Genomic DNA, 12,291 nt, shown 5'->3' with positions numbered 1-12,291 from the left:
CATTATTACCATCATAATGCATATCTTTAATGGCTACACACTTCTCTGGCAGAACCTCAATTATATTGACTAATGATGTGGTTTTCAGGAGCACTAGACATCTTAGGTTAAAGTATGATTGGAGACAAAGGAATTCAAAGGTGAGCCTTTCATTAGTCTTCAATTGACTGCTTTTAGTGCCCTTAAAACTTTACAGAGCATTGAAACGTTTTCTTTTTCCAGATTAAAAAATAGTGATTAGTCTTTTTTTTTCAGAAGAAATATAGAGTGGCTTTAGAATTATTTATTGTTAAAAGATTATGTTTACTTTTTTTGTGAATTACAGTTGTAGATTCAACTTTTTTTATTAATATTTGAGTGTTATAAGATTAATTTGAAATCTTTGAAAAAAAACAAAAGATATTGTCGGTTATAACTATCTCTAACACAATATTAACGAAAAGAATTTTTGATAAAATTTTTTTTTCGGGCCTTGAATTGTTTAATCTTCTTTAAGCTCTCGACTTTTTGCTCAGAAAGTCAGCTCCGCATGACATATCTTTTTCTTATTTAATTTCTAGATTTTGTCTTGATTTGATTGCTATATAGTTAACAGGTTATCGCTGCAGTAAAATTCTTCTAATTGCCTGTGGTTGATTAATGTGTTAAAACAAACACCTTACTATTATCTGTCTTCTGTCAAGGCTTACTTGGGGCTACAGGTAAATTCATTTGGAGCCTGAGAAGGCAGATGTAAGACCCTATATAATTAAGCAATGATAATTCTGTGTTAAACCAGATTAGTGCACTATAATTCTGAGTTGATTTAATCCTACTTCAAATCTGCTAAATCTCTTCCTGCAATGCACTGAAATCAAGCTCCACCATTCTCTGGAAACTGCACCACGTCACACACACTCAGTGCATTAAAAACGCACCAATCTGTGCATGCACACACGCCAAGTGTCACGGGAGAGAATTCCAAGCAGGGTTTGGTGTGCAAGTGGCAGACTGTGAAACGCTCTCTTGTTTGATGTGGAATCCACTCAAACTTCTGAGTTTTGAGAAAACTCTTTCACTCACACTCACACTTCGTCTTCCTCAAGGATCACACCTTTCATCTTCTCCAACTTTCTCACTAAGAACCTTCATCTTCCTTCTAGCCATTACTCACTTCCTTCAACTCCAATCCGTTTTCTGAAACCATAGGAACATTCACGGGCCAGCAAGCTCCATTTTGATCCGAACCTCTTTTGATTCTGTAACTGGTAAGCTCCAAACCACAATCTAATCTTAAATTTCTAGGAACACTGTATCAGTTGCATGCAAGGATAAAAATCTGAGTTTCTGAGAACTCTCATCTTCTCTCTAAAATTACTCATTCATCATCTCCTCAAATTCTGTTTCAGATACTGTAAACACTGTCACTGCACCGTGAACATCAACTTGATTCGAACAGAATTGAGAACTGAACTGGTAAGTTCTCATTCTGCATAATTGTCCATTGAGTTCATGCTAATCAAAATTCTGGTTGCATGAATGAGTTATAGGTTTGATCTTTATGTTATTTTGGTATTTTAGATTTAGTGAAAGTCGTGGAGTGAATTCATTTGGGTAGAGAACTGTGAGTGATCAAGATAAACCTTAAACAATTGGAATTTCACTGCAGTAACAGGTAAGGGAAGTTATATGTTTAATTTATACTGTTTGATTTATGATCTGATGATGCATATATGGAAAGCATGATGTTTGAGTATTTAGAAACGTTTACTGATATGGAATATGATTTCTGGTTTGTTTTGCATGTGTGAAAAATATGAAGTTGAGTTGTTAGAATGATCACTGATATCTGATATGCATTCTGGTTTGGATGAATCTGTCATGAACTGATACGGCTTGTATGAATGATATTTGATGTTGAATTTGATTTAAATGCATGTTGAGTTGATTATGGATGAACTGGAGTAATGGCTATTGTGTGCTTGGAATGATTTAAATGTTGAAAATCTGCATGATGATGATGTTTGAAGGGAATTAAACCTGAAATGGAAGTATAAAGTTGGAAAATGGAAATCTGGAAAAATTCTGCTAAGTGTGAAAAATCTAAATTTTCTGATCATTCTCTGTTGCTAAAAGGTCGTTCGTCACTGTACGGTCTTAGACCGTTCGGTTTTGGTTAACATGACTTAGATTGGAATTCATTCATTTGGAATGAATTCTGCTCGAGAACGAGCGTCCCCCAATTGAGTGAATGAGCGTTCGTTCTGCTCAGTATAGATCAATATTTAAAACTTTATAAATAAGTGACGTTCGGTCTTAAGTCGAGCGTTCGTCCTCAATGACGTTCGGCCTCATGTCGAGCGTTCGTCCTTATTGTTGTTCGACCTTATGTCGAACGTTAGTTCTAGAGAGCGTTCGTCCTTATACTGAACGTTCGTCCAAAGTTGGCGTTCGGTCCTATACCGAAACGCTCGTCCTATAAAGCGCTTGGGTTATAACCAGCGTTAGTGCTGATTCGTGCTTGGTCATTGACCTAGCGTTCGTCCACAGCAGGGTTCGGTTTCTAACTGAACGCTCGTCCTTATTATTGAGTTCTGAGCGAACGTAATTGATGTTCGTCCAAATTGAAATTCTGAACGTTCGTTCTTGACTGGCAGTGCTGTTTTTCTGAAATTCAATTATATTGGTTGTTTATCTAAACATTTTCTTACTGGTTTTATCCTTTGGATTCTACCTGAACTCTGTACACTCAAAATCTTTCTAAGTATCATCCACCTCTTTAAAAGATCAGTATTTTCAAATTATTAAGTATTGAAACGTATTAAGTGAGTACACGGTTCGTTTCTTTTATTCAGAAACGCGTGGTCAAAAGTACTGTAATACTTTCGTTTTATTTGAGTAAAGAATGCATGACGTTAATGTTAAGAGAGTGGAACATAGAATGAAAATGTGAAAATGAGAAATGTTTAATGTGGACGAATGATATGTTGAACGAATTATTGGAATTGGATTTTTACGAGCGTTCCAGGGAGGAACGTCTCTTATATGATTGAATATTGAATTGGTAAAGTATGACTGTGGTTAGTTAATGCTGGCTTGGTCCATCCTGATATTCCGTGATACACCTCTTCAAGTAGAAGGGGGTAGTCATGCGTGGGAATGGCAGGAGGTCCTTAGTCCATAAGTTAACATGGGCGACGTAAGAACGGACTTACCTCGAGTGGCAGCTGTTTGGTGTTACCCAGTTACTACACCACTCGGGTGCAAGGACGCCTGTAACTACATGGTTCATACAGTCCGGACGGTCTGTCTTATTATATGCCTTTATATGATTATTATTTGATGAATTACATGCTGTATGTGTGTTTAGAAATGTAACTGTATGTGTTGATTGTATAAATTAAATATTATAAGCTTACCCTTGCATTTCCATTGTGTTGTCTACTGTACATGTATACTCCGTCTTGTCAAATGCAATGATCATCCGTTGTGGATGTGAGCAGATGGTGGTGCATCCCTTGAAGCAATGCTGGAAGAAGAAAATTTGGACGACTCCAATCTGGTTGAAGTTGAAGTAAAGGCCGAGCCTTAGAGTGCTCGTTTGATTTAGGCTGTACATGTTAGCATAGTTATAACGTTCGGCCACCTATTTTGTAAGGCCGTTCGTCTTATTCATCTCTGATTGTATTTTGGTGCACGTTAGTTTATGTATTTAAGAGCGTTCATTCTTGGTTTTATTGTATGCGTTTACACGCGTCCTCTGTACTGATGCCGTTAGGCTTTTCAATCCAGTTTTAAATGCAAAGACTGTTTGTGATTACTGTTAATTGTAATTAATTCTGAATTATAGTGATTACTGTATTTTGGGATGTTACATTAGTGGTATCAGAGCAGTTTTGTTCTTCTAAGGACACTGTAGGGTTATGAGTGCACTGTGTTTTGCTGTGTGCTTATTGCATGTTTAATGAGTTATTATTGTTTTAACTCTTGGACATAACTAATGCTCGTTTGTTTTTCTCTGCATCCAGAGAACAAATGGCACCTAGACTTCCTCCTCCTCCTCAACCGAATGAGTCCGAAACGTCCAACAACACTAGATTGTTGGAAACCGTGGTGGAAAGATTGCATCAACAGAATACCACGTTGCTGGAGCAAAACGCCACCTTGATGCAGCAAAACCAAGCTGCTATGCAAGGTTTGGAGGCCTCGCGTGTCAATTCTGAAAACACGCAAAGGCAGTTGATGGAAATCTTGGCTGCAACTAGAGGTGCGCCTGGAGCATCTTCTTCAAACGCTGCTCAACCTGCTGCCGAGTGGAGTTTGGAGAGCTTCCTGCAGCATCACCCAGCTAAGTTCAGTGGCAAGTGCCTCCCTGATGAGGCTGATCAGTGGCTGAGGGATATGGAGAGGATTTTTAACGCCAAAAGGTGTCCGGATGAGAACAGGTTGGCGTATACAGAATACTTATTAACTGGAGAAGCAAGCCATTGGTGGACGAGCACAAGGGCCATACTGGTAGACGCTCACCGCCCTGTTACTTGGGAAGTATTCCGTAATAAGTTTTATGAGGAATATTTCCCTGACAGCGTAAAGTTTGCAAAGGAGGTGGAGTTTTTACAGCTGGTTCAAGGTGGAATGTCTGTATCAGAATACACCAATAAGTTTAAACACCTTGTCCGATTCAATACAATGGCCACTAGTGAGGAGTGGCAGTGCAGAAAATTTGAGAATGGTCTACGCAGTGATCTGAAGGTTGTGATTTCCAGTTTATGCATCCGAACGTTCCCTGCCATGGTGGAGAGGGCTAAGGTACTGGAAAAGAATTTAGCAGAGGTGGAACGGTATAAGAAACAACAAACAGTAAGGGGGCCAATTGTCTCAAGGGGGAGTGTGAATCAGAGAGGATCCCCTTACGCTCGCCCAGCAGCCAACACAAGTGGATCTCAAGCCTTGATTCCTGCTGGACAGTCTGGACAGCAAGGTAGTATCACTTGTTTTCAGTGTGGAGGGCCACACTACCGTTCATCATGCCCTCAGTTGGCGAGAGGAAAACATTGTGCTCGTTGCGGAAGAAGTGGACATGGAACGAATGAGTGCAACTCTGGTGGGAGAGCAGTGATGAGGCCGCCAAACGCAGGAAGAAATCAACAAGGAAGGGGTGGTCGAGCCCAAGCTACTGGGCGTGTGTACGCAATTACTGGTGCGGAAGCAGCAAGTTCAGGTACACTTATCACCAGTACTTGCTTGTTATATGGAATGCAATGTTGTGTGCTGTTTGATTCGGGGGCGACGCACTCCTTCATCTCGAAGGCGTGTGTTGAAAAGCTGGGAATAGTGGAGAGAGATATGCAGTTTGAATTGGTGGTATCAACACCAGCGGCTGGAGAGCTTAGGACATCTACCGTATGCATTAGATGTCCTATTGTGGTAGAGGGGCATAGTTATAAGGTGAATTTAATCTGTTTACCTTTGAAGGACTTGGAGATAATTCTAGGAATGGATTGGCTAGCTGCCAACCATATTATTATTGATTGTGGCAAGAAGGAATTAGTGTTTCCTGAAGAGGATGAAGAATACTTGGGTGTAACTTTCGGTCAATTGAAGGAGGATATAATGGAAGGTGCAAGCTGTTTTCTCATCATGACGCATGAAGATAAGGAGTTAAGGGGGTTGGCAGAAGCACGGATGAACAAGGGGAGCAGTATTGAGAGCACGGTCGTGAAGGAATTTCTGGACGTATTTCCAGAAGATATACCAGGATTGCCTCCTGTTAGAGAGATTGAATTCACCATTGATTTGGTGACAACAGCTGCACCTATATCTGTTCAACCTTACCGGATGGCGCCTGCAGAATTGACCGAGCTTAAGAAACAGATTGAAGAACTTATGGAGAAGCAATTCATCAGACCAAGTGTATCACCATGGGGAGCTCCTGTACTCTTGGTGAAAAAGAAAGATGGTAGCTCTCGGTTATGTATAGACTACAGGCAATTAAATAAGCTGACCATCAAGAACAAATACCCGTTGCCAAGGATAGACGATTTGCTGGATCAGCTGCATGGAGCAACGGTATTTTCAAAAATTGATTTGCGTTCAGGATATCACCAAATCAGGGTGAAGGAGGATGACATCCAGAAAACAGCCTTCAGGTCTCGTTATGGACACTACGAGTATGTAGTGATGCCATTTGGGGTAACAAACGCTCCTGCTGTGTTCATGGATTATATGAACCGTATATTCAGACCTTACTTGGACAAGTTTGTGGTTGTCTTCATAGATGACATCCTCATCTACTCTAAGACACAAGCCGAGCATGAAGAACACTTGAGGGCAGTGCTGAGTGTGTTGAGGGAGAAGGAATTGTATGCCAAACTGTCCAAGTGTGAATTCTGGATGAAGGAGGTGCAGTTTTTTGGGACATGTGGTCTCGGCTGGAGGTATTTCAGTGGATCCAGCTAAGGTGCGTGCAGTGTTGGAATGGAAAAGTCCTCGTTCAATCACGGAAGTGAGGAGTTTTGTTGGTCTTGCGGGCTACTATAGGCGTTTCATTGAAGGGTTTTCCAAGATAGTAGCACCGTTGACGCAGCTTACAAGGAAAGATCACCCTTTTGCTTGGACGGATTTGTGTGAAGAACGCTTCCAAGAGCTGAAGAATAAGTTGACAAGCGCTCCAGTTTTAGTGATTCCGGACACTACCAAACCGTTTGAAGTTTACTGTGATGCATCTCACCAAGGTTTGGGGTGCGTTCTCATGCAAGAGAAGAAGGCAGTGGCGTATGCTTCTCGGCAATTGAAGATACATGAGAAGAATTATCCAACGCATGATTTGGAGCTGGCAGCGGTTGTGTTTGCATTGAAGATTTGGAGGCATTATCTATACGGATCCACTTTCCAAGTCTTCAGTGATCACAAGAGCCTCAAATATTTATTTGACCAGAAGGAGTTGAACATGAGGCAGAGGCGTTGGCTGGAATTCCTAAAAGATTATGATTTTGAGTTGCTTTATCATCCTGGTAAAGCAAACGTAGTGGCAGACGCATTAAGCAGGAAGGCAGTGCATGTCTCGTTAATGATGGTGAAGGAGCTGCACTTAGTGGAGAGTTTCAGAGATCTAAGGTTGCAGTATGAGTTAGAACCGAACAGCATCAAGTGCTGCAACCTTAGGATATCAAGCAATGTGTTTGATCGTATATGGACGAAGCAACGTGAAGATGAAAACTTGGTGAAAATCTTTGATGCACTTGGTACAGACAAGGCTAAAGAATTTAATGCTGGAACGGATGGTATGTTACGTTACCTTGGTAGAACGTGCATTCCCAATGATGGAGAGCTGAAGCGGATTATACTGGAGGAAGCACATCATAGCCGTCTTAGCATACATCCCGGTATGACTAAGATGTACCAAGATCTTAGGCGTTCGTTCTGGTGGCCTGGAATGAAGAGTGATGTTGCACGATTTGTAGCATCTTGCCTGACTTGTCAACGTGCCTAAGGCCGAACACCAACGACCAGGTGGTCTGCTTCAACCACTGGAAATTCCTGAATGGAAGTGGGACAGCATTTCCATGGATTTTGTGACCCATCTACCACGGACAGTTAGGAACCATGACTCAATTTGGGTGATTGTGGATAGGTTGACAAAGAGCGCACACTTCTTGGCAGTGAATCTGAAGATGTCCATGACCAATTTGGCCAAGTTGTATATTAATGAGATTGTTCGTCTACATGGAGTGCCTTCAAGCATAGTTTCTGACCGAGACACGAGATTCACATCTCGTTTTTGGCAATCATTACAAGCCGAGTTGGGGAGCAAGCTGCAGATGAGTTCAGCATATCATCCTCAAACGGATGGCCAATCTGAACGTACAATCCAGACGCTAGAAGACCTACTGAGGACGTGCGTCCTAGATCACTTAGGCGCATGGGATGAGGTGCTGCCTCTTGTGGAATTCACATATAACAACAGCTTTCAAGCTAGCATTGGGATGGCGCCGTTTGAAGCTCTCTATGGGAGGAAGTGCAGAACGCCACTTTGCTGGTTTCAAGAGGGAGAGAACGTGCTAACTGGACCTGAGCTCATCCAGCAAACAACAGATAAAGTCAAGTTGATCCAAGACAGATTGAAAACGTCTTTGAGCAGGCAGAAATCCTATGCTGATAGGAGGAGAAGACCACTGGAGTTCGCTGCAGGTGATCATGTGTTTTTGAGACTGAATCCAATCACTGGAGTGGGAAGAGTAGTACGTCCAAAGAAGTTGTCTCCCAAGTTCATAGGGCCGTATCAAATATTGAAGAAGATTGGACCAGTAGCCTATGAACTTGCGTTGCCTCCTCAATTATCAAATCTACATCCAGTTTTCCATGTGTCTCAGCTTAGGAAATACATATCTAATCCTTCTCATATCTTGGAGCTGGAAAACATCCAACTGCGTCAAGACAGAACATTGGAGCTGCAACCAGTCCGCATTGAAGATGAACGCACCAAGCTGCATAAAGGAAAAGACCTTCGTCTAGTGAAGGTGGTGTGGGATGCTAAGACTGGAGATTCAACGTGGGAAGTAGAGAGTGCAATGAAGGAATTATATCCACACTTATTTGCTTGTAATTTATAAATTTTCGAGGACGAAAATTTTGTAGTTAGGGAGAATGTAAGACCCTATATAATTAAGCAATGATAATTCTGTGTTAAACCAGATTAGTGCACTATAATTCTGAGTTGATTTAATCCTACTTCAAATCTGCTAAATCTCTTCCTGCAATGCACTGAAATCAAGCTCCACCATTCTCTGGAAACTGCACCACGTCACACACACTCAGTGCATTAAAAACGCACCAATCTGTGCATGCACACACGCCAAGTGTCACGGGAGAGAATTCCAAGCAGGGTTTGGTGTGCAAGTGGCAGACTGTGAAACGCTCTCTTGTTTGATGTGGAATCCACTCAAAATTCTGAGTTTTGAGAAAACTCTTTCACTCACACTCACACTTCGTCTTCCTCAGAAAACCAAACCTTTCATCTTCTCCAACTTCTCACTAAGAACCTTTATCTTCTCTCTACCATTACTCACTTCCTTCAACTCCAATCCGTTTTCTGAAACCATAGGAACATTCACGGGCCAGCAAGCTCCATTTTGATCCGAACCTCTTTTGATTCTGTAACTGGTAAGCTCCAAACCACAATCTAATCTTAAAATTTCTAGGAACACTGTATCAGTTGCATGCAAGGATAAAAATCTGAGTTTCTGAGAACTCTCATCTTCTCTCTAAAATTACTCATTCATCATCTCCTCAAATTCTGTTTCAGATACTGTAAACACTGTCACTGCACCGTGAACATCAACTTGATTCGAACAGAATTGAGAACTGAACTGGTAAGTTCTCATTCTGCATAATTGTCCATTGAGTTCATGCTAATCAAAATTCTGGTTGCATGAATGAGTTATAGGTTTGATCTTTATGTTATTTTGGTATTTTAGATTTAGTGAAAGTCGTGGAGTGAATTCATTTGGGTAGAGAACTGTGAGTGATCAAGATAAACATTAAACAATTGGAATTTCACTGCAGTAACAGGTAAGGGAAGCCTATAATTTTAATTTATACTGTATGTGTTATGATCTGATGTGCATGTATTAAATGTATGATGTTCGAGCTGTATAAATGACCACAGTTATGAAATCTGGTTTTCTGATAATGTGATTGATCTGCATGTTGGTTTGGAATGTATGAAAATTATGAGGTTGAGCTGTTAAGAATGGTTTATGATATCTGATATGAATTCTAGTTTGGATGGGTCTGTCATGAACTGATACGGCTTGGATGAATGATATTTGATGTTGGATTTGATTTGATTACATGTTGAATTGATGATGCTTGAACTGAGTATGGTTATTGGATACTTGGAATGAATTAGATGTTGAAAACTGTATGATGATGTTTGAAGGGAATTAAACCTGAAATGGAAGTATAAAGTTGGAAAATGGAAATCTGGAAAAATTCTGCTAAGTGTGAAAAATCTAAATTTTCTGATCATTCTCTGTTGCTAAAAGGACGTTCGTCACTGTACGGTCTTAGACCGTTCGGTTTTGATTAACATGACTTAGATTGGAATTCATTCATTTGGAATGAATTCTGCTCGAGAACGAGCGTCCCCCAATTGAGTGAATGAGCGTTCGTTCTGCTCAGTATAGATCAATATTTAAAACTTTATAAATAAGTGACGTTCGGTCTTAAGTCGAGCGTTCGTCCTCAATGACGTTCGGCCTCATGTCGAGCGTTCGTCCTTATTGTTGTTCGACCTTATGTCGAACGTTAGTTCTAGAGAGCGTTCGTCCTTAAACTGAACGTTCGTCCAAAGTTGGCGTTCGGTCCTATACCGAAACGCTCGTCCTATAAAGCGCTTGGGTTATAACAGCGTTAGTGCTGATTCGTGCTTGGTCATTGACCTAGCGTTCGTCCACAGCAGGGTTCGGTTTCTAACTGAACGCTCGTCCTTATTATTGAATTCTGAGCGAACGTAATTGACGTTCGTCCAAAGTAAATTTCTGAACGTTCATTCATTGACAGTAAGAGTTGTTTCTGTACTTTAAATATTCTGGTTATTTATCTAAGTTATTCTGTAAGATAATTATTTCTTTTGATTCAACCTAAAGTTCTTGTACTCAACATCTTCTAAGTATTATTCTGAACTTCTAAATTCAATCTCATCTAAATTCTTTAAGAATTCTTAATGTCCATCAGTGAATAAGAGTTCGTTTCTTTTGTTCAGAAACGTGAAATCAAAGGTTCTGTAATAAGTTCGTTTTATTTGAGTAAAGAATGCATGACGTTAATGTTAAGAGAGTGGAACATAGAATGAAAATGTGAAAATGAGAAATGTTTAATGTGGACGAATGATATGTTGAACGAATTATTGGAATTGGATTTTTACGAGCGTTCCAGGGAGGAACGTCTCTTATATGATTGAATATTGAATTGGTAAAGTATGACTGTGGTTAGTTAATGCTGGCTTGGTCCATCCCGATATTCCGTGATACACCTCTTCAAGTAGAAGGGGGTAGTCATGCGTGGGAATGGCAGGAGGTCCTTAGTCCATAAGTTAACATGGGCGACGTAAGAACGGACTTACCTCGAGTGGCAGCTGTTTGGTGTTACCCAGTTACTACACCACTCGGGTGCAAGGACGCCTGTAACTACATGGTTCATACAGTCCGGACGGTCTGTCTTATTATATGCCTTTATATGATTATTATTTGATGAATTACATGCTGTATGTGTGTTTAGAAATGTAACTATATGTGTTGATTGTATAAATTAAATATTATAAGCTTACCCTTGCATTTCCATTGTGTTGTCTATTGTACATGTATACTCCGTCTTGTCAAATGCAATGATCATCCGTTGTGGATGTGAGCAGATGGTGGTGCATCCCTTGAAGCAATGCTGGAAGAAGAAAATTTGGACGACTCCAATCTGGTTGAAGTTGAAGTAAAGGCCGAGCCTTAGAGTGCTCGTTTGATTTAGGCTGTACATGTTAGCATAATTATAACGTTCGGCCACCTATTTTGTAAGGCCGTTCGTTTTATTCATCTCTGATTGTATTTTGGTGCACGTTAGTTTATGTATTTAAGAGCGTTCATTCTTGGTTTTATTGGATGCGTTTACACGCGTCCTCTGTACTGATGCCGTTAGGCTTTTCAATCCAGTTTTAAATGCAAAGACTGTTTGTGATTACGGTTAATTGTAATTAATTCTGAATTATAGTGATTACTGTATTTTGGGATGTTACATTTAGTCTTATGACTTTGCATTTAATGTCATTTGTTCACGAAAACTACATTTATTTATTGCAAAAATTTAAAAATAAAAATAATTTAAAATTTGGAATGGAATAAAATCCAATTTCACGACCCAATCTAAAATTTTTATTTATTTATTTAATGTATTTGGTAAATTATTTTTATGCATTAAATTGAGTTTTGCAAAGTGGATGTGACTTAAAAAAAATAAAATAAAGGCGTTTGAAACTAAAAACACATGATGAGTTTTTTTTTAGTGTAAACTTATGTAGATGTGAGCTTAATCGATAGTTCTGTTTGTATACCTAACTTTATTCTTATCTATTTATTCTGAAGGAAAACCGTTAAAAAATTGGTTTATATCCATTGAAATAACTTATTTTTTCTTTTTTTTATAAATTTCATCTTTGAGTTTAGACTTTTAAGGGGTGAATATATATATATATATATATATATTATATATATATATATATATATATATATTACAATATAATATAATATAAAATAAGGAAAAGAA

At 39.5% G+C, this 12,291-nt stretch overlaps 1 protein-coding gene and 1 long non-coding RNA gene across 3 annotated transcripts; both read left to right on the top strand.

The window, feature by feature from the left end:
* Window positions 1-1,142: 1,142 nt before the first annotated feature.
* On the top strand, window positions 1,143-6,438 carry LOC148190549 (uncharacterized). The gene is made up of 3 exons (XM_088102823.1): window positions 1,143-1,247; window positions 1,389-1,654; window positions 3,483-6,438. The coding sequence occupies exon 3, from the start codon at window positions 4,015-4,017 to the stop codon at window positions 6,436-6,438; it is 2,424 nt and encodes an 807-aa protein (XP_087958949.1). The 5' UTR covers window positions 1,143-1,247; window positions 1,389-1,654; window positions 3,483-4,014.
* A 1,661-nt stretch (window positions 6,439-8,099) lies between these two features.
* LOC148190548 (uncharacterized) lies at window positions 8,100-11,709 on the top strand. Of its 2 annotated transcripts, XR_015783185.1 has the most exons (4): window positions 8,100-9,141; window positions 9,284-9,350; window positions 9,456-9,549; window positions 11,393-11,709. It is a non-coding gene; the product is annotated as an uncharacterized LOC148190548 (long non-coding RNA). The 2 variants fall into 2 exon arrangements; XR_015783184.1 differs by having other exon boundaries at window positions 8,100-9,350.
* Window positions 11,710-12,291: the final 582 nt, after the last annotated feature.

Source organism: Vigna umbellata, unplaced genomic scaffold, assembly GCF_029865625.1.
Source record: "Vigna umbellata cultivar VRB3 unplaced genomic scaffold, Vumbellata_1.0 scaffold_783, whole genome shotgun sequence".
Lineage (NCBI taxonomy): Eukaryota > Viridiplantae > Streptophyta > Magnoliopsida > Fabales > Fabaceae > Vigna > Vigna umbellata.
The sequence above is the reverse complement of the archived record's forward strand: the minus strand, read 5'-3'. Positions and strand labels throughout refer to the sequence as shown.

Excerpts from the sequence above, each read along its gene's own strand:
- LOC148190549 (XM_088102823.1), top strand. The coding sequence starts at position 4,015 with ATGGCACCTAGACTTCCTCCTCCTCCTCAACCGAATGAGTCCGAAACG.